This window comes from Acanthamoeba castellanii, assembly GCF_000313135.1.
Source record: "Acanthamoeba castellanii str. Neff unplaced genomic scaffold scf7180000084760, whole genome shotgun sequence".
Lineage (NCBI taxonomy): Eukaryota > Discosea > Longamoebia > Acanthamoebidae > Acanthamoeba > Acanthamoeba castellanii.
This window is the reverse complement of record NW_004457406.1, coordinates 101,502-120,851: the sequence shown is the minus strand read 5'-3', so window position 1 is coordinate 120,851 and position 19,350 is coordinate 101,502. Positions and strand designations below refer to the sequence as shown.

At 58.5% G+C, this 19,350-nt stretch overlaps 9 protein-coding genes and 2 pseudogenes across 9 annotated transcripts; 9 read left to right on the top strand and 2 right to left on the bottom strand.

Annotated features, from left to right (window-relative positions):
- Nucleotides 1–16: 16 nt before the first annotated feature.
- ACA1_223290 (K+ channel tetramerization subfamily protein) lies at nucleotides 17–1,810 on the top strand (the record flags this gene model as incomplete). The annotated part of the gene is made up of 8 exons (XM_004337996.1): nucleotides 17–94; nucleotides 301–378; nucleotides 491–722; nucleotides 911–968; nucleotides 1,058–1,197; nucleotides 1,275–1,370; nucleotides 1,451–1,570; nucleotides 1,662–1,810. The coding sequence occupies 8 exons, from the start codon at nucleotides 17–19 to the stop codon at nucleotides 1,808–1,810; spliced, it is 951 nt and encodes a 316-aa protein (XP_004338044.1).
- Nucleotides 1,811–2,134: 324 nt separating this feature from the next.
- ACA1_223280 (cytochrome c1, putative) lies at nucleotides 2,135–3,367 on the top strand (the record flags this gene model as incomplete). Its single annotated transcript, XM_004337995.1, has 4 exons — nucleotides 2,135–2,173; nucleotides 2,417–2,616; nucleotides 2,723–2,952; nucleotides 3,015–3,367. The coding sequence occupies 4 exons, from the start codon at nucleotides 2,135–2,137 to the stop codon at nucleotides 3,365–3,367; spliced, it is 822 nt and encodes a 273-aa protein (XP_004338043.1).
- A 497-nt stretch (nucleotides 3,368–3,864) lies between these two features.
- Nucleotides 3,865–4,270, bottom strand: ACA1_223270 (uncharacterized protein; the record flags this gene model as incomplete). The annotated part of the gene is made up of 3 exons (XM_004337994.1): nucleotides 3,865–3,887; nucleotides 3,911–4,040; nucleotides 4,190–4,270. The coding sequence occupies 3 exons, from the start codon at nucleotides 4,268–4,270 to the stop codon at nucleotides 3,865–3,867; spliced, it is 234 nt and encodes a 77-aa protein (XP_004338042.1).
- Nucleotides 4,271–4,319: 49 nt separating this feature from the next.
- ACA1_223260 (uncharacterized protein) lies at nucleotides 4,320–4,670 on the bottom strand (the record flags this gene model as incomplete). The annotated part of the gene is made up of 2 exons (XM_004337993.1): nucleotides 4,320–4,566; nucleotides 4,636–4,670. 2 exons carry the CDS (start codon nucleotides 4,668–4,670, stop codon nucleotides 4,320–4,322), a joined length of 282 nt encoding a protein of 93 aa, XP_004338041.1.
- A 138-nt stretch (nucleotides 4,671–4,808) lies between these two features.
- ACA1_223250 lies at nucleotides 4,809–8,462 on the top strand (annotated as a pseudogene).
- An 87-nt stretch (nucleotides 8,463–8,549) lies between these two features.
- Nucleotides 8,550–12,677, top strand: ACA1_223240 (HEAT repeat domain containing protein; the record flags this gene model as incomplete). The annotated part of the gene is made up of 16 exons (XM_004337992.1): nucleotides 8,550–8,864; nucleotides 8,938–8,999; nucleotides 9,095–9,210; nucleotides 9,315–9,389; nucleotides 9,478–9,607; nucleotides 9,729–10,149; nucleotides 10,263–10,365; nucleotides 10,443–10,540; nucleotides 10,716–10,924; nucleotides 11,008–11,136; nucleotides 11,225–11,463; nucleotides 11,546–11,693; nucleotides 11,783–11,951; nucleotides 12,045–12,214; nucleotides 12,314–12,500; nucleotides 12,573–12,677. The coding sequence occupies 16 exons, from the start codon at nucleotides 8,550–8,552 to the stop codon at nucleotides 12,675–12,677; spliced, it is 2,676 nt and encodes an 891-aa protein (XP_004338040.1).
- A 75-nt stretch (nucleotides 12,678–12,752) lies between these two features.
- ACA1_223230 (uncharacterized protein) lies at nucleotides 12,753–14,653 on the top strand (the record flags this gene model as incomplete). The annotated part of the gene is made up of 9 exons (XM_004337991.1): nucleotides 12,753–12,893; nucleotides 12,993–13,116; nucleotides 13,253–13,305; nucleotides 13,368–13,446; nucleotides 13,557–13,722; nucleotides 13,824–13,953; nucleotides 14,099–14,203; nucleotides 14,296–14,388; nucleotides 14,528–14,653. The coding sequence occupies 9 exons, from the start codon at nucleotides 12,753–12,755 to the stop codon at nucleotides 14,651–14,653; spliced, it is 1,017 nt and encodes a 338-aa protein (XP_004338039.1).
- A 310-nt stretch (nucleotides 14,654–14,963) lies between these two features.
- Nucleotides 14,964–16,854, top strand: ACA1_223220 (Protein-tyrosine-phosphatase; the record flags this gene model as incomplete). Its single annotated transcript, XM_004337990.1, has 8 exons — nucleotides 14,964–15,135; nucleotides 15,261–15,335; nucleotides 15,491–15,717; nucleotides 15,787–15,938; nucleotides 16,037–16,102; nucleotides 16,160–16,214; nucleotides 16,362–16,561; nucleotides 16,707–16,854. The coding sequence occupies 8 exons, from the start codon at nucleotides 14,964–14,966 to the stop codon at nucleotides 16,852–16,854; spliced, it is 1,095 nt and encodes a 364-aa protein (XP_004338038.1).
- A 183-nt stretch (nucleotides 16,855–17,037) lies between these two features.
- Nucleotides 17,038–17,903, top strand: ACA1_223210 (annotated as a pseudogene).
- Nucleotides 17,904–18,130: 227 nt separating this feature from the next.
- ACA1_223200 (uncharacterized protein) lies at nucleotides 18,131–18,349 on the top strand (the record flags this gene model as incomplete). The annotated part of the gene is made up of 1 exon (XM_004337989.1): nucleotides 18,131–18,349. The coding sequence occupies one exon, from the start codon at nucleotides 18,131–18,133 to the stop codon at nucleotides 18,347–18,349; it is 219 nt and encodes a 72-aa protein (XP_004338037.1).
- A 516-nt stretch (nucleotides 18,350–18,865) lies between these two features.
- On the top strand, nucleotides 18,866–19,108 carry ACA1_223190 (uncharacterized protein; the record flags this gene model as incomplete). Its single annotated transcript, XM_004337988.1, has 1 exon — nucleotides 18,866–19,108. One exon carries the CDS (start codon nucleotides 18,866–18,868, stop codon nucleotides 19,106–19,108), a length of 243 nt encoding a protein of 80 aa, XP_004338036.1.
- Between the last annotated feature and the right edge of the window lie 242 nt (nucleotides 19,109–19,350).

The window sequence follows — 19,350 nt, the reverse complement described above, 5'->3', positions numbered from 1 at the left end:
CATGCAGGAGAAGGCGATGAAGCTCAAGTGCCAGCTGGAACGTGAGAAGCAGAGCCTCGCCGCAGAGAAGGCCCACCTCGACACCGAAAAGAAGGTTCACACAACACCAGCCATTCCCCTCCATCCACATCTACTTCTTCTCGGCTACATCTTGTCTCTACTCGATGAGACGCGTCTCTTGTTCTTCTTCCTCTTCTTTTCATCTCTTCACCAGCAGCGCGTAGAGGAACTTTACACTAAACCCTGGCGCGCTACATTTCCCCCTCTCACTCTTACCCTTCATCGCCTGTGGCTTTGCAGGTGATGAGCGAGCGGTACAAGATCACGGATAAGGTGCTCGAGCTCAACGTTGGAGGCAAGCACTTCTCCACCTTCCTTGTACTCCCTCTCGCCCAGTTTGACCTGCACACGCACCACCGCACACGCACCACCGCACGCACACACACACACACACACGCTGACGCGTTCACCGTGTCGTGAGTGGTTGCAGAGCACGATCTGCAAGTACGAGGGTAGCATGCTGGCGGCCATGTTCAGCGGGCGCCACTCCCTGATCCAGGACTCGCGCGGCCGGTACTTCATCGACCGTCCCGGCGAGTCGTTCGCCGTCATACTGGAGTGGCTGCAGACCGGCTGCTTCCTCTGGCCCGACTCCGAGTGCGCCAAGCGACGGATCAAGCTCGAGCTCGAGTACTTTGGACTCGTCGAAGCCCTCTACGGAGGTAACCAACGCCCAACATCCAATGGCTGCTTGTGTCGTTTGGTGTGTTGTGTGACGTTTATGTATTGTTTCGCGTGTTGCATCGTTTCGTGTGTGTGTGCGTCAATTGGCGTCGAGTGGCTCGTGAATGGTGCGCGACACACAACATTTCTGTCGGGGCCTAACCGGCTTTTCCTATCGTGGCCGCAGGTGCGCAGCTGGACTCGATGATTCTGGAGCAAGACGACTGCGGCCAATTGCACGAATGGTTCATCGACACCTTTGCGTCTTTTCTTTTCTTTTCTTTTTTCCCCTACTCTGTCCTAACAGAGATGAGCCGACTGTGTGCGGGCACAGGCTCAACTTGGAGGGCAACTGGGAGCTGTGCTATCGGGGAACCAGGGACGGGTTCCGGGCGTTCAACTTTCATCAGCTGTGCGACGGCGCCCACCCGTCGCTGACGATCATCAAGACCACCACCGGCCAAGTCCTGGGAGGTACTCTACCTCTCGACCGGTTCCGGTGCTGCTTGTCTGCGCGCCGACTGACCACCCCTTTCTCCGTGTGAATGCAGGCTTCACCTCTATCGGATGGTCGTCGCGTTCGGGTTTCCACCAGGACCACACCTCCTTCCTCTTCACCCTCCGCAACCCCTCGGGAAGACCGCAACGTATGCAGCGCGGCGGCGTGCCACTCGCCATCATCGTGTGTGACGGCGCTAACCCCCCCCCCAACTCCACCTCTTTCCAGGCCTCGATTGTCTGGCGTCGGCCAATGCGGTGTACCACAACCCCAACTATGGGCCGACGTTCGGGGGCAACAGCGACCCCAACTACGTCTCGATCTACGGGGGCGCAGGGCCTGATCTTTGTACGGCCCCCTTGCTCTGCTCTTCTCCCAGATGCAACCACGCCAAGACTTACGCGCTCTCTCTCTCTCTCCTCTTCCGCCGGGCTGACAGGCGTGGTGGACAACTGCAACCTGAGCGGCTATTCGTATGTGAACGTGCGAACCAGCTTCACCCCGGTGGGCCACACGCCCTTCACCGACCACCAGTACTTCACGGTCCTCGAGATCGAGGTCTTCAAGCTGAGGAGCCCCCAGTACTAGGCGAGGCCCAACGCCGTACCGACTCCACACGCACACACGAATTCGTACGCTACTACCAGGCGTTGTACATATCACATGCCAGACCCGCCTGACGCTCTATCAACGCTGACACCATCACAGTGCTCTTCTTCAAGGAAGAGGCACACGCAATGATAAATAAACCTAAATCGCAAAAATACACAGAAAAAAGATGGTTGGGTAACTGGGAAGAAATTTCCCGAGTTCGATATTGGTCGACAAGGAATGGCGAGCCGGAAGTGCAGAGTTGTCGTCTCCGCGCAGGGCATCGAAGGCACATTTACATCAAAAAGCATAAAAAATAGAATGCTGAGACAGAGGACTCTTACCTCCGCCACGGGCATGGTAATGTCCCTTCTCTTCCACTGCACTCGCGCTTTATAATCAGTCATTGCACATCGATCTACTTGCGCCATTACCACCATCATTATCACCATCCCACCCCCACATTTCTCCGGCGGCACCCAGCACTCAGCACTTCAGCGTTAGCGTTTTTATAACCCTTATCCTTTCAGCCCCGCAGTGGGGCGTAATTCGGCACATTTTGCTCACCTCGATTTTTCGCGCTGTTAGGCCTTCCGCTCGCAGACCCGCTCGTTCGCTACGTCGGCGGGCGCCTCGGCCAAGAGGCTCCACCCCAACGTTTTGGGCCTCGTGATTGGCGCTGGTGCCGTCGGTGCTGCCGCGGGTACCCTCATCAGCCGGGCTCGCTGCTCCGACGATGTCCTCGTGGCCCCCGCCTACCCCTGGAGCCACAAGTCCGAATGGAAGTCCTACGATGTGGCCAGGTGCGTGCGTCCCAACCGATCTGAACGAAGCATTACGTAGCGCTTAGTGACGATGTCAAAATCAACGATCCTGATTTTTCTTTTCTCCATCTCGCGCCACATGCAGCCTGCGTCGCGGCCACCAGGTGTACAAGGAGGTGTGCGCTGCCTGCCACAGCCTGAACTACATCGCTTGGCGTAACCTCATTGAGACCCTCTACACTGAAGAGGAGGTCATCGCGATGGCCGCCGAAACCGAGGTCGAGGATGGACCCAACGACGATGGCGAGATGTTCACCCGCCCCGGCAAGCCCACCGACTACCTGCCCCGCCCCTACCCCAACGAGGAGGCTGCCCGTTCCGCCAATGCTGGCGCCATCCCCCCCGATCTGACGGAGATGGTCAAGGCCCGCGAGCAGGGTGCCGATTACATCTTCGCTCTGCTCACCGGCTACATGCCCGCCCCCGCTGGCCTGAACGTGAGGGAGGGCCTCTACTACAACCCCTACTTCCCCGGTGGCGCCATCGGCATGCCTCCCCCCCTCAACGATGGGATGCTCGAGTACGAGGATGGCACCGAGGCGAGCGTGTCGCAGATGGCCAAGGACGTGTCGGCCTTCCTGTGCTGGACCGCCCGTCCCGAGCAAGACGAGCGGAGGGTCATGGGCATCAAGGTCCTCATCTACCTCGGCGCCCTCTTCGGCTGCAGCTGGTACATCAAGAGGTTCAAGTGGTCCGTCCTGAAGAACCGGAAGGTCCAATTCCCCGGTAAGAACTGGCCCACCGTATAATTAATTTATTCTCCTCTACCACCACTTCGTCCTCCTCCTTCTGCATGTTATCACCTCTGCGATCGCTTCCTCTCTGCCCTCTACCCACCGTCATCACATCATCACTCGCTTGTTCTCGTCGTGTAAGCGGTTCGGACCACCGACGAATAAACTAATCTCTTCCTCTCATACATACGCTCCCAGATCCCAACAAGAAGGCGTTGCGCCTCTCTCTCTCTCTCTCTTCTCTCCACCGTCTAGATGCTCTCACTCTTTCCTTTCAGCCCTAGGGAGACCAACAGTGCAAGAGTCGAACCTGACGCCAAGGCGGTTTCTTTGTTCACGCTAGCGACGAGGAGCTTGCTAGCCACAGACTAATGCAGACGAGTGAAGCGCAGTGACACGAGGGTGTCCTCCCGGTCAGGCGTAGCTACGTGCGACTTGCTGGGCTGCTGCGGCTTCGACTACGGGGGAAGTTCAAGGAAGAGGAAGGAACAGGTCAGTTCAGTGCGATGTCTACGGCTGGCGCACTCATGACCGCGTACCAGGCTTCCCGCTCTCCTGGAAACACTTGGCCCTCTCGAGATAGCAGTAGGTAAGCACTACCGATCTCTGCACTTTGCTCATGGCGTCTTCAGATAGCTTGCCGAGCTCGTTGACAGCCTTCTCAAATCCCTGAAGGCATCAACGGTCAGCGACGCGGACCGCCGCAGCTAGAGGAAGAGGTACATACCACTGCCGCCTGTCTTTGATAGCCCTGCTCGAGCAAGAAGCCAATGCTGCTTAGCAATGAAAATACGCGTTCGGTTCGGGGAGATAGGCACCTGTGTAGAGCATGACTCGGCGTAGTGCATCCATTGCTGCCAGAGGAACGGTGCCTTCTCAATCTCGCTCGCGTTCAGCATCTCGTACTCACAGGCAAGCTAGCCACGAGGCTTCAGTATCTTCAGCAGCTTAGCGGAGGGAAGTGTTGCAGGTCTGTACCGCGTCGCGAGTGTTCTCCAGGATGTGGAAGCACTTCTTGAGGCAGGAGAAGAACTCCCGCTTCTTCTCGTCCTTCGTGACGTGTAGCGCCCAGCTCGACGACGGCCTGATGGAGCATAGGCGGGAGGTCGCCTCGGCCTTCCACTCGTCGCCCGCGCCCTCGATGACCACCTTGACCGTGTTCAACGTGTTCAGGGCATCGACAGCATCCTGATACCTACGCGCCAACGATGCAAGAGGCTTACTACTTGCTGCGTCGATGTGGGAAGACGAGAGGATTGTGTACCGTTCCAAGGTCAAGAGACGCACTACTTGCTGCATTGGTGTGTTCTGAGCTCTGTAGCGGATGTACTGAGTCGCGTCTTGCTCGCTGGGAGTTGGCACCGGCAACTCCAACGCAGGCACGGAAACGCCGAGGCCAACTTTTCTCGCGCGCTTTTCCTTGCCTGCGCAAATCAAATGCAGCCCCACAGATGGAAGCGATGGGTGTGCCTTGCCATGCTGGCAGTGTTGTGCGGGTGGTTCTACTTCTACTTCCATCTTTTCCATTATCGCTATGAATCGTCGAGCTTGGTGGATGCAACACACGAGCATCAGCAGATTCGTCGGATCGCTCCCACCACCGCAGCCCCCTACACCGCAGCCAGGAGCCTGAGCCTCGAGGAACAAGAGGAGATCCTCAAAGAGGACCATCGCTTTCTCAAGGTACTTAAGAAGAAGGTCGAAGGTCACGAGCTGGCGCTTCGCAAACAGGAAGAGCTGAGGGCGAACGAGAGGGAAGACTACCTTGGCCGCGATGCCGCTCTTGCCAAGCTGCTTAACCAGTACGTGCCACTCACGCCGCCGAGCAGCGCTACATACCTCTTACAATTTGAACTCGACGCGTTGCGCTATCCATCCTATGCACCGCCACGACTCTGCAGCGCCTTACCGTGTGGTGGTACACGCCGCGCGCATCCCTTTCCGTGTTGAACTTCATCAACCACTTACGGTTCTTCTTCTGTGCGCCAGAACGAAGGAGGAGCTGGCCAACGAGCTACTGCTGCTGGAGGGCAAGTACCTGAGGGTAGATGCACAGGAGAAGCGATTCGAAGCGAAGATGAGCGCCAACGAGCGGCTCGCTTCGCGCAAGGTGCGACTGGGCGAGATGCAGCTTGAGCAGATGAACCAGTGGATCGGCGACGTGGTAGCGGCGGTACAGCGCCACAACGACCGCGCCCTCCAGCACCTCCAGGACAAGGTCGTGGAGGCACTTCTCGCCATCAGCGCCAAAGAAGAGGCCTCGAATGGCGACGCTGGTACCGAGAGCGATGGTGGCCAGCGACAGAGGTGTGCTCTTGCTTCTTCAGTCAGCGCTTGACGCGTGGCCATCTCATCGGCTGTGTGTATGTGTTGTGTAGAGCTCTACGGGCCATCATTGAGGAGATCACCAACGGGGACTTCTTCAAGGACGGTGACGCCTATCGGCCGCCTGACTTACTTGGAGACATCGGCCGCAAGAGGGCAGGGCTCACCGAAGCGGAGAAGGCAAGCGGAGACGACTCGCTGGCCAAGTTCGGAGTGGTCGCCATTGCGACGAAAGACTTCAGCGCGACAGACGATGAGGACGAGCTCCCACTCTACGAAGGCGAAGAAGTAATCGTCGTACACGCAGTGCCGAGCAACGTATGGTGGCGGGTCAAGAATGGTACGTGCACGAGTAGACACTCTTGGCGCTTCAATCCCTCGGACTAACCCGGGCTTACACTGACCGCTGCACAGGCGAGGGGCGGGAGGGTCTGGTACCATCGTCGCACCTGAAGTGGTACGACGAAGAAGCCGGGGTGTACGTGGCGCCTGGTGCCCGCTGGGCTGTGGAGAGCGTGGAGGCCGAGGTAGAACGGAAACTCAAGGACAAGGAGCGTGAGATACAGCGCCTCGAAGACGAGAACGCGCGCTTACGACTCCTTAAGGGCGGCCTCGATTCAACTGCGGCCGAACACGACGACACAGGAGATGACGAAAGCGGAAACGACGAAGAGGGCACGCTCGGTGCTCACAGTCTCGGGCGAATAGACAAGCGGAGGATTCTGCTGCAGACGCGCATCCTGCCCGCAGTGCGTAAGATACTCAAGGGCTTCGACGGCGACGACGAACAGTGGGAGGAAATGGAGAGGCGCCGCTACGTGTGGAAGAACTGGAAGGAGGCCGCGCACGATCTCCACTCGCTGCACCTCTACAACGGACTTCACCCGCACCATTCTTCCGCGGCGGCCGAGGAGCTCGACGACCACCTGTGGCGAAAGAGCGGAAGGCACGGAATGAAGCATCACCTCCAAGTGCTCCTTGAGACCGCGTCCTGGAAGAATGGTACGCCCCACAGGTCGCAACTTCTACGCTCGTAGCTACGGGGATGCACCGCACACACCCAGCGACTGACATGGGCCTTGTGCAGAGGCTGCGGGCCGGTACTTGGTGTACCAGCCGCCACCGGGTAAGTACAACGAGCACGGAGGCATCAGCCACCAGATGCTCGCGCTCATGGAGGCCCTCGCCTGGGCCAAGCTTCTCGATAGGTACACTCTAGCCTCTGCGCCGCCTCGCACACAGCTTTCCTTGGACTCACCTTGAGGGCTGTTCTACCGGGTCAGGACGCTGGTGCTGCCCCTGTTCGGGGATGGCTCGAGCGATAACTACTACCACCCCACCACGTACGTCGACGTTCAGCTCCAAGCGCTGCACTGCCGCTGTTGTCTGCAGACTCTCACGCACCAGCCCCCGTGCAGGCCGGCAATGGTCTATCTCAACACCACTGCGCTGCAGGACTACGCGCCCACAGCCTCGTGGTACGGGATCGTTGATTTATTACCTTCCGTCAGTGTTAATGATGTGGTCCTCACGGTGCACAGGGCGGCATTCCTGAACTCTTTCGCGAGCGGCGTGGAAGGTCAGGCAAAGCAACTGACCCCCGACCTCAAGGGCAAACTGATCGACCTGGTCCAGGCTCAAGCGGAGTCGCAGAAGATGTCCATCGTCTACCGTCCATCCGACTTCGCCATCGGAGCTGCGGCCGCCCAGCAGAAGATCGACGCCGAGAATGCTGCTGCTGCCGTCGCCAAGGTTGAGACGTTGACTCGCAAGCAGAAGGTGGTCAAGGTCAAGGAGGTGCAACTGAGCGGCAACCTCGCCGATCGCGGTAACCTGCACACAGACATGATCAAGCTCAAGTCGGCAGCCGACGCGCAACAGCAAGAGGTCACGGGCGGCGGAGACCATCGAAACTACTACTTCAAGTCGCAGGGCCTCTCGGTCGCCCGGGTCGACGAGATCGAGTGGACTAGCGACAGCCACAGCGCGGGCGCGACTGGGTGGACGTCCGACGAGGAGAGGATCGTGCAGAAGTCGGGCAGGGCAAGTACGGCCAGCGGGAGCTGATCATCTTCAACTCGCTGCGCGGCTTCTACAACGTACCGCCCACGTTCCTCCACGCCATCCTCCATGCCGCGCTCCGCTTCCCGACGCCGTTGGTGGCCAAGGCCCGAGAGTACATCGACGCGCTCAGCGAAGACGGCACGGCGCCCTACGCCGCGGTTCACCTGCGGAGGGGAGCGGACTACGAGAAGTACTGTCGCGCCGTCAAGGACCATGAAGGCGACGTAGCAGACGAAAGGGTCAAGATCACGGACAGAGCGTTGGTGTTCGATCGCTGCTACACACCGATGACAGACATCATCCACCGGCTCACCGCCATCCGCGAGATGGGCAACTACACCCGCATCTTCGTCGCCACCGATCTCACCGCTCAGGATGGCGATGACGTTCTGCTCAACGACCTGCCATGGGTACATGATCATCGCCGCGCCCCTTCTTCGTTCTTCGTTCTTCGTTCTTCGTTTTCGTTCTTCTCATGTCGTACATGTGCACCACCCCGTCCAGGTGTCCAAGTTGAACGATCCGGAAACGCGAGGGCTGTTTCCGGCCAAGTTCGACAACAACCACTTTGCGGTGGTGGATATGGTGGTGTGCGCTCATGCGGAGCTGTTCGTGGGCAACCTCTACTCGGCGTTCTCCCAGATGACCACCCACTACCGCCACGTACTGGGCCAGCCCTCTGATACCACCCTCTTCCTCTAGAACTGTGGCCTGGAAGAAAAAGAAACTGAGAGAAAAACCAAAACAAAAAACAAAAGACAAAAAAGAGATAAAAAACAAAGGCAGAAGATGGAGCGCGCTGTTGGTGCAAGCTTCAGGGAAGTGTCACAGCGAGTGGGCTCCTCGTCTGCGTCGGGCAGCAGCGATGAATTCACGCTGCGCCAAATCACAACGATTTCTTCTGCTTCATCTTCAACGTTGCCGCTGGGCAAGGCGCTACTCATCCTCATCAAGGCAGATCCAAAGTCGCTACGGTTTTGGAGCCCCTCCACACATGCTGCCGCCGCTTCCGTGAGCCGAGCACTCGACAGCCTGACCGCTACACTCCACACTGGCGACGGTGCTGCGGCCATGCGCTCCGTCAGCTCCGCGCTGCTTGAGCAGGTAGGACCCCGCCCCACTCATTGCACCAACCGTGGGCATGCTCTGTGTTGAAGTACATTCGTGTGCTGCTCAGGTGGCGAACCTGAGCGAAAGCAGCCGATGCCGAGTGTGGAGGATCTTCCGCTGGCTCCTCACGTACACTAGTCTCTACTTGTTCTACTTCTTTCTCCTCTCCACTCTAATCGTTTCGTGCAAAGGCCAAGCCGCTACTCACCGTCCTCTCCACCCAGGTATCACACTACGCATTGCTGCGCTGTGCTGGCAGAGACGTTGGTTGGGGCCAACAAGCACCACAAGATGTACAGCGTAGCGGCGCTCAAGTGGATCACAGAACAGGTCACAAATGGTACCTGAGACTGTTCTTCTCTCCCTGTTGTCTTCCCGTTGTGCGCGTGGTGCACGTTGCTGTTGTTGTGTGTCGTGGGCACTCACCACTCCTGTGGCAAGCAGATCTAGCCAACGAGGGCCACGCCAGCCCGGAAGCCACACAAACAGCGCCAACCAAGCCGTCGCTCATCCCACAAGGTACCCCGTAGACCATTCCTCAGTAGTGTTGTCCGTCTGCTACTATCACTTTGCTGATCGGTCACACACCACCGTCCTCATCACGCAGGGCTGCTCAACATCGGCGATCGACTGAGCGCCAACAAGAAGGGCAAGGTGGAGGACGAGAGGCGCATTGAGTGGCCTCGATTGCTGCAACAGTTCCTGCCCAGCCTGTTTCGCGTGGTCAAGGAGGACAGGTACACCGCGTCGTAGTGTAGAGAAGCCCTAGGGCCTGGGCACCGCTTGGCTCACCCCTGGTGTGTGTGGTGTGTGTGTGGTGTGTGTGTGTGTGTGTGGTTCCCCGCTCTTGATCTTCAGCGTGAAGCAGGGCCAAGCGCGGCAGCCGACGCGATTGACCGTCGGCGCGGCGGACCTGTGCCTGACCATCATCCACCTCATGGCCCAGCAGGCCTTCGCCGCGATTCAGCGGGAATACCACCAACAGCAGAAGCAATCGCGTGCTGACCGTTCCTCCTCAACACCATCGTCGTCGGCATCGTCATCGTCACCAGTAGTCAGGGAGATCGTCGCCACCACCGCCCATCAGCGAGCACCCGCGAAGGCGCCGCAACCCGCCAAGGGGGGCGTGCTGATTCAGGATCTCGGCGGCGAAGAGGAAGAAGATGAAGAAGAGGAATTCATGGAAGTCGAGGAGGAGAAGAAAGAAGCTCGGGGTCCCGTGGCGCAGCTCTGGAGCGAACTCGACCTCGTGGCCGATCTTCTCGTCGAGCTGAAGGAGGTATGCACACGCCGTTATCGTCTGTATTTATTATATATACAGGTATATATTTTCATGACATTAACCGTAGGTTGTGATGTGTGCGATGGGTGGTTGTGACCCGGTCCCACTAGTGGTACAAGCTGCATCGGCCGCTCTTTGTGTCGGGACTCGATGCGCTGCAGAACTCGACCAACCTGCTCCAACAGTACCGCGACACGGCCACCTTGCACAAACGTACACACGCCACGACCGCACACGCCACACGACCGCATACGTGACCGAACAGTGTTCGTCTCACTCGTGTTGTGCAGAGGACGACTCCACGGCGCAGAAAGTGTTTGCCGTCTCGTGGAACATCTACCCGTCGTACCTGCGCGAGGACAACCCGTTCGCCCGAGAGAAGCGCCTCGTCGCCGAGTTGGAGCGACTCTTTGCCGCGCTGCAGGCACGACACATGACACATGACACACGACACACACTACACACGCACGCACTCACGCACTACGCACACACACACGCACGCACTCACGCACATGACACACACCACCGTTAGCTCATCGCCATCGTCGTCATCGTCACTGCAGGATCCGTTCGTGCTGGGCGCCAAGTACGACCGGGAAGGGAACCTCAAGACGCTGGTCTGTCTCTCGCTGCTCCTTGGCCGCATGTCCAAGGCCGAGATCAAGGCGGCCATGGCCAACGCCCACCTGGCCGACTTTGTCTACGGTGAGCTGCCCAAGCAACTGCGCGCGCCGGACGAGGCCAACCAAATACTCGCCGTCCACATCCTCAGGTTCTTCTTCATTCTTCATTCTTCATTCTTCTTCTTCTTCGTTCTTCTTCTAAAAGCTGAGACTAAGCAATCGGGCGTCGTAGGTCGGTGCTGGTGCTGGAGATGGGCAGCGAGAAACTGGGCGGGATCGCTTCGAGCCTGCTGCTTCTGCTGGAGGGCAAGGACGGCGTGTCTGCCGCCATCATCGGGTTCATCGCTGAATACGCCGCTTCGTACGCACACTCGCACCACCGCACACGCCGCACACGCTCGACCGCACACGCACGCATTCAAACTCGATGGTGTGACGGTTGGGAGCAGCCACCCCGAGGGCATTCTGGAGGACATCTTTCGCCGGCTGGACTCGACGGACAAGACTCAGCGGGGCCACGCGCTCGCGATCCTAGTGGAGGTGTTCAAGATCGACGCCAAGCTCGCGCAGGGCGGCGGTCGGCGCAGCACTGAGCTCAGCAAGCGACTGGCCGACCACCTGCTGAAGCGACTCTACGACACCGAGCTCACCCTGCGACTCGAGGCCTCCGCGCTCTTTGCGAACCTCGGTACGCACAACCGCACACGCAACCGCACACGCCGCAAGACACATGACACGACACACGCGCGTGCTGACGTCCCGCCGCGCAGAGCCGAGGGACATCGTGCCGGCGCTGGTGCGGTTGGTGTACGACAAAGACGCGCGGGTGCGGTCGGCAGCGGATCAGGCCCTGCTGGCCCTCATGCAAGGCCATCCCGACGTCACCGGCACCGTCAGCATTCTGCTCGATCACCTGTGGTGCGGTGTGTGTCGTGTGTGTCGTGTCGTGTGTGTGTGTGTCGTGTCGTGTCGTGTGCGTCGTGTGCCGACGCCCTCGTGTTATGCAGCGAGCGGCACACCTCCGACGAAAAGAGGGAGTCGTCGGCCACCAAGCTTACGCCGGGAGTCATCGGCACGCCCAAGGCGCTGCCCGCCGACACACTGCAACGCCGCGAGAAGCAGCGCGACGAGCTTGCCGAGCGTGTCCTCCGGCTCGTGCCCAAGTGGGCAGAAAAGGTTTGTGCACGCACACGCACGCACACGCACACGCACGCACACGCACACGCACACATTTCGGTTTACGTTTAAGGTGTCGCTCGCCCGTCGCAGTTGCCCGCACACGTGTGGCCGTCGCTCATATCGGTGCTGCTGAGCCACCTGTTCGCGCGGCCCGAGGAGCCCGTCATCGTCAAGTTCCTCAGCAAGGTCGGCACACAGCTGGGTCAGCACCTCCTCGACTTCCTGCCGCTCGTCCTTCAACGCATGGAAACCCAAGAGAGGTACAACTGCGCGCTGCCTCGCGTGTCGTGTCGTTGGCCGTGTGCGGTGGCGTGTCGTGCCGTCGTGTTACGTTTTAACTGTGTGTAATGTTTGGTCAGCTTGACGGAGGAGTTGTTGAGCTCGTCGGCCGACGACAGCGCGAAGCGGGTGAGGGACCTGCTGTTCGCGCGGCTGGCGCCCCTGCTCGCGCTCAAGGTGGTCCCCTTCCGCGCCTTCGGTCTGGCCGACGGCCCCGCCACGGACCAAATCGAAGAAGAACAGCCCCTACGCACCGACGACGCGACCGTACCAAACCCCTTAGACCGTACACAATTCGTGCACGAATCGCGCCGTCTCACTTTGTTAATGTCGACGCAGGTGCGCACACGGCCGCTGATCGAAGAGATCGACGAAGAGCAGGAGAAGGCGATCGTCGAGCAACACCAACAGCGCGTGGAAGAAGAAGAAGAAGAAGAAAGATGAAAGAAAATCAGAGAAATAGAAGTGGAGGAGAAGGAGCAGCTGCTGGTCCGACTGCGCGAGCAGCTGCTGGTGCGGATGACTCAACTCTACGAGTTCGAGGACGTGCGCAAGCTGGCGGCCGAGGTGGTGGCCTTCCTGCCCCCGAAGCTCACTCTTCCCGCCATCTCACAATCGCTCCTCCGCCACATCGACGAGGCCGCCCTCGTCCACATCAAGGTACCATTCAGCCGTAGCGCGTGTGTGTCGTGTGTGTCGTGTCGTGTGTCGTGTGTGTCGTGTCGTGTGTCGTGTGCTAACGCTCAATGTTAATGTAAGGTCGACATTTATGCGATCTGCAACGCGTTGCTGGTGCACGGCAAGGCGGCGCATCCGTTCGTCATCGACCTCGTGCCCGCCATCCTCTCCCTCCTCAAGCTGCCCATCCCCTCCTCTTCCACCGGTACGCGCTCGCCCATCATTTTTCTTTCTTTCACTCCACACGCACCACCGCACACACACAAACACACACACGCACACACACACGCACGCACGCACGCGCACCGATGCGTTGGTGGCGGTTGCGGGTCGCGGCCCAGGCTCGCTCGAGGTGCAGAAGCTGCAGCACGCGTGCATCGACTTTCTGGCGCTGGTGCTCAAGTCCGCGCTGGCCACCCCGCGGACGTGCTGGCCCTGGCCCGACGCACCTCGCAGGTCACCCTCACGGCCCGCCAGCCCGCGCTGCGCGAGGGCGCCGACCTTCTGCCGCTTCTCCTCCACTTCGTCTGCACCGGTTGGTTTCCTCCTCTTCGTTCACCCTTCATTTCGGCTTTCGCGTGACATGCAGCTCGCCTGCGTGCGGCGTGTGCGGTGCTCTGCGTGCGGCGTGTGTGCGGTTAACAGGCAGAGCTAGTCGCGGCCTCGAGGCGTTGTCATCGTCATCATCGTCGCGCGCGAATGCGCGGCTGGAGGTCGGTGAGGAGCAGGGCGCCGCTGTGGAAGAGCAGCTGTCGCCCAGCTTCCGCATCTGCGCCATCAACGTCCTCATCACCCTGGCCAAGGGCATCGGGTACGTAGCCCACTCAGCCGCGCGGCGCAGCATTCGTTCGCCCGATCGGGGGGAGGAGGCTCAACTGGTCTCTTCGCGGGTGTGGTGGTTGGGCGCTCCAGTCTGTCGGTGCTGCAGGCGCTCGGTGCGTGGCTCATCCCGCAGCTGCTGGTGTCCTACTTCGCCGTCAGTGGCACTGGGTCCACGTCACACGAGTTCGGGCTTCACTTTCTCCGTGCGGCTCACCTCCAGGTACGACACGACACGACACGACACGACACGACACGACACGACACGACACGACACGACACGACACGACACACGTTAAAGAATGGGAAAGGAATGCGATACACGCGCCAAAAACCAATGACGTTGATTTCGTGTGTTGTGGTTTCAGCTGCTCTTCACGATCGCCTATCAGCTCAAGGGCGAGTTTAGGGGCGAGGGCAAGGAGCTCCTCGCCGCCGCCGTCCACGCGTTACAGGACCCCGCCCCCGAGGTTGTCCCTTTCCCCTCCCCCTCAATGATCTTTCATTCATGCAGACGCCGGCGACTAGTATATATTTACAAAATAGTAATAAATGTCGTTCACAGGTGCGAATGGCGGGCATGAAGCTACTGGGCGCCGTGCTGAGCTCTCCCGACGCCGAGGAGCTCTTCCTCACCGTCCCCACCGTTTTCTACCAGGTACCACCGCGGCCAGCTGTACAACGAGTGTGTGTGTGTGTGTGCGTGTGTATTGTGGTGTGTGGTGTGTGTGCCCACCGCCAGAAGGACAAACGTGGATCATCATCAGCTGCTGATGACACACACCAACACAACACAGGTGCAAGCCGGTCTACGGACGCTGGCGCAAGGTGATCCGTCGGCCGAGGCACGGCAGCTCGCCGACCAGCTGCTCAGCGTTGCCTTTGCCTTCTCTCCCCCGGCGCCCACGCCCACGCGGCCTTGACCATCATCATCGATCCATGTGGCCGTTGCCTGATCGATCAAAGAGAAAGATAAATAGAAAGAATCCAATTTTCTTTTCTTGTTTTCTTATTTTCCATCTTCGTCATTTCATTTTGTCGTTCTCGTCGTTCGGTCATCCACAACCAAAAGGTACGGCCTTCCCACAATCTTTCAAGCTTTGTTCGTGCGTCCTCCAAAGCTGGAAAACGAACGTTTGATTGATTACTCATATTTAATTCATTTAATTGAGCAGGAAGTGCAATTTATTAATTTTGATTGTTTTGATTGATTGACCATCCAGAGAGGTCATGATGGAATCGGATCCGTTTGAGGAGCCGCTCGAGCCACAGCAGCCGACCGCCGCGGCGGGCGCCGCTGCCTATTTGAACGACATGAAGACGTCTACTCTCAACACCGTCCGCACGCTGGTCTCCCAGGAAAAGGTCCGCTTCGTGCAGGACGGCTTCGATCTCGACCTCTCCTGTACCCGCCCTTTCTCTATGCGTGTGTGTGCGTGCGTGTGCGTGTGCGTGTGCGTGCGGTGTGCGCGTGTCGTGCGGTGTGGTGTGTGCACAGTCCCGACTAACCTAACCGTTGGCGTTGTGTAGACATCACGGACAACATCATCGCTCTGGGCTACCCGGCCGAGAAGCGCATCGAAGCCGCCTACCGCAATGACATCAGTACCCTCACACCCACAGCGCACCACAGCGCACCGCACCGCACCGCTCACCTCGTGTTGTGTATGTGTTGTGTGTGTGTTGTGTGTTGTGTGTTGTGTGTTGTGTGTGTGTGTTGTGTGTGTGTGTGTGTGTTGTGTGTGTGTGTGTGTGTGTAGATGAGGTGAAGGAGTTCTTTGAGAAGTACCACGCGGGCCACTACCGCATCTACAACGTGTCGGGCAAGCACTACGACCGGGCCAAGCTCAACCACCAGGTGGTCGACATCGGGTGGCCCGACCACCACTCGCCCACCCTCGAGATACTCATCACCATCGTCGAGATCATGTCCGCCTGGCTCGACCAGGACCCCGCCAACGTCGTCGCCATCCACTGCAAGGCGCGTGTCTCACGCCGTGTGTGCGGTGTGTGCGGTGCGCGTGTGTCGTGCGGCTGACGGTGATGGGGTGGACAGGCGGGTCGCGGGCGAACGGGCACGGTGGTGGCGGCGCTGCTGCGGCACCGGGGCATCTGCCAGAGCGTGGAGGAGGGTATCACCTACTTCGCCTCCAAGCGCTCGACCAAGGGCGGCGGCCTCGGCGGCGTCTCGGTCCCCTCCCAGAAGCGGTTCCTACCCTCCCCCCTCAACCCCCCCTCCAACCGCACGAGCCTAATACTCTTGCGCGTGTGCGTGTCGTGCGTGTGCGTGTGCGTGTGGTGCATAGATATGTGGGTTATTTCGACAAGGTGCTCAAGAAGGAGATCGACGCCTTCCCGGCCAAGAAGCTCAAGTACGGCCTCTTTACCATCAAGTTTGGCTTTTGTGTTGTTCGCTCACCTCTTTCCAGGATCGTGAGGCTCATCATGAGCCCCATTCCGCTACTCGACACCCTGGGCAAACAGGTAGCATTATATTTTAGTATTATTTATTTTTTATTTAATTAATTTCTTGTTGTTTATTATCTCTAGTACTATTGTTACACGATCCTGTAATCCTTCTGTTTATTTACTATTTATTCTTCAATTCTCATTATTGATCCACCTGCGCAGTTCACGCCGGTGGTGGAGATCATCGACGCGGCCGACGCGGCGAAGCCGGCGTTCAAGAGCACGCCGGACAAGACCTACACGGCCCTGCACGGCTCCAAGATCGTGCTCGAGGTGGGCGCCGTCGTGGCGGGCGACGTCCTGGTCCGGCTGTACCACCAGCAGTCCTACCTCCTCACCAGCAAGCCCGTCATGGTCCTCCGGTACTTATCACGCGCCTTCTTCAAGCGAACCCCGCCTCCTCGTCCACCAACCACTCACACACCACACACACGCGCGCGCGCACGTACACACCACACACACTCACCACGCACACCGCACACACCGCACACCGCACACGCCACACAGGTTTGCGTTCCACACAAATTTCCACCAGGGCGAGGAGATGTTGGATCTGCCGGTGAAGCAGCTCGACAGCCCCAAGCACGGCGTGCTCAAGGACCCGCGCTTCCCCGAGGACTTCCTCCTCCGCTGCGTGCTCGACAAGGCCGACTAGTTACCCCCCTCTGTATTTGTGTGGTCAATATTAAATTAAATTAACAAATAAATAATAAATTTAAGAATAGTCAAGAATAACCATTTATTTGATCAATTCAGCGAATAAGGAAGGGCGTTCTGCTCTTCCTTTTTCCGCCCAGAGAAATATAAATAAAAAGATAAATATGAACAACACACAGGTATGGCGGAGGAGGTGGCTGGAGCAATTCTTGAGGTCGTTCTAGAAGTGGTGCTCTCCGGCGTGGTGGAGGCAGTGTGCAGCGCCAGGACAGAGAGTTCCTCGACAACAACCACCACAACCACCACCGCTTCCTCTACGAGCTCGTCCTCGTCCTCGTCCTCGTCGGTATCCCAGAGCTCCGGCCCCTTTGGCTACACCAAGCGGGTCACCAAGGCCGGCTACCTCGTCAAGGAAGGTGCGACTGGCCTCATCCCCCCCCTTCAAACATGTTGCGCCTTTCTATTGACACCCCTGGCCTGGTTCTCGCTGGGCCACGCGTAGGGCACCTGTGGAAGTCTTGGAAGAGGCGATGGTTCACGCTACGCGGCACTGTCCTCACCTACCACGAGTCTTGTGAGGTCCGTTGCAAGTAGTTTATATAATATGAAATTATATTAGATTACATTACATTACATTACAATTAGATTACATTGTAGTATATCGTTCTACTCACAACCACAGTACACAGCACGACGCACCTCTTGGAAGGATCGAACTAGCCGGTGCCCGTGTCTCTGTCACTAAGCGCTACACTGACTCGCACTACGGCGGTACATGCACACCGCACACACCGCACACACCGCACACAGACACCACGACAAGCGGCACACCACAGCCCGAACGCATCTCATCACGCCACAGACCGTACGTGCATAGTGGTGGTGGACAAGCAGAACGAGGGCAAGGTGTTCTACCTGTTCCCCACATGTGGCGGTGGCGGCACACAAACGAGCGAGGAGGAGCAGATCATGGACTGGATGACGGCCATCGACAAATGCCAGGCCAAGGCGGCCCTCGCCTCACAACCGGTCTTAGTAGAAAAATAATAATTTATGGAGGTGGTGCCCAAGCTCGTTGCATTATCTGTTCTCGGCGGAGGTCCAGATGCAACCTGGTTGGGTCCTACATTTTAAACAGGCACTCCCACGGGAATACGGCAGCGATTCTCGCTTTGAACTCCGTCGCGGGAGGCGGTTGTACAACATGTTGAGCTCGTCTTTCAAACGCACAACACACAGCGTACAAGACTGCACGCTCAACAACGCACAACAGCATGACCGGCACGACCACGGGGCAACACAACGCGACGGCGGCGCTGGACTGGTGGCAGGCCGAGGCGAGCAAGCACGAACGGCCCTGGCACGAGCAGCGGAACGGCGAGCGCTTGGGCCGGGAGGAGGGCGCCCGGGTAAAGCGCCAACAGGTCGCTGCCCTCGTGCGCTTCCGGGCCGCCACCTCTCGCCTGCGCCGACCAGCCGAACGTGAGGCCTAAGCAGCCCACCACCACCACCACAAACAACCAGGAACACTCGACAACGCTGTCACAGCGTAAACGTCAGGCAGAGAGCTGGCTGGCCACCAACACATGCATAAAGTGATTTTTTTTATCAATATTCTATTAAATGAACCAAAACCTGATTGGGTAGAATGTAGGCGCGAGGGGTTGGAGTTACTGCGTACATGCAGGTCATGGCGGTTACCGGACCCTTGAGAACCGGGTACCCACAGGGTCAGGTTTGATTTCCTTTCCTTGAGGCGCGGGAGACGCGGCGACCGACCGCAGCTGCGTTTTTTGAATGGGGTGGACCAGGAGGAGAGCGATGGAGCAGCCAGCGGGCCAGCGAATCCTGGAGACGCACATCAACCCGGTGCCGTATGTCCCAGTGGTTTTTATACAAGGAGGAGCATCGAGCACAACATTCAAACAAACAAACAAACAAACAGCAAACAACAACACCTGACAAACTACTACCACTACACGCTACACAGCCAAGACAAGAAGAAGAAGATGAACGCCGCTACGGAGATGAACAACTACAAGACCACCAACCTCCTGAGCAAGTGGGAGAGCCAGGCGGAGGAGCAGCAGCAGCACCACAACGAGCAGCAGCACCTGGCATGGCACGAGCTGGGGCGAGCCCGGCGCGAGCTGAACGGCCAGGAGGAGGCGCGGGTGAAGAGCAAGCAGGTGGCGGCCCTGGCGCGGTTCGTGGCTGCCTCTCGTCATCGATCCTTCGGTCGCAAGGCCTAGGCCTGCGCTCGGTGGGGCTAGTGAAGGGGGAGGGGTTGACTATGTTGTCTTGTGTAGAGGCCCGCATAGGGCAGGCCTCAGCGCATGTTTTGCATAGTGTCGACAATATACAGATTCTTTTTATTTTCCCAAGCCAAGTTCCCAATTGTCGACGTATTTTGGTATTTTGGTATTGGTCGGCGCTTTAACTGCCGAGCCAATCAAACAGGTGCAGCTCTTTTCCAGGTACTGGAGGACTCACA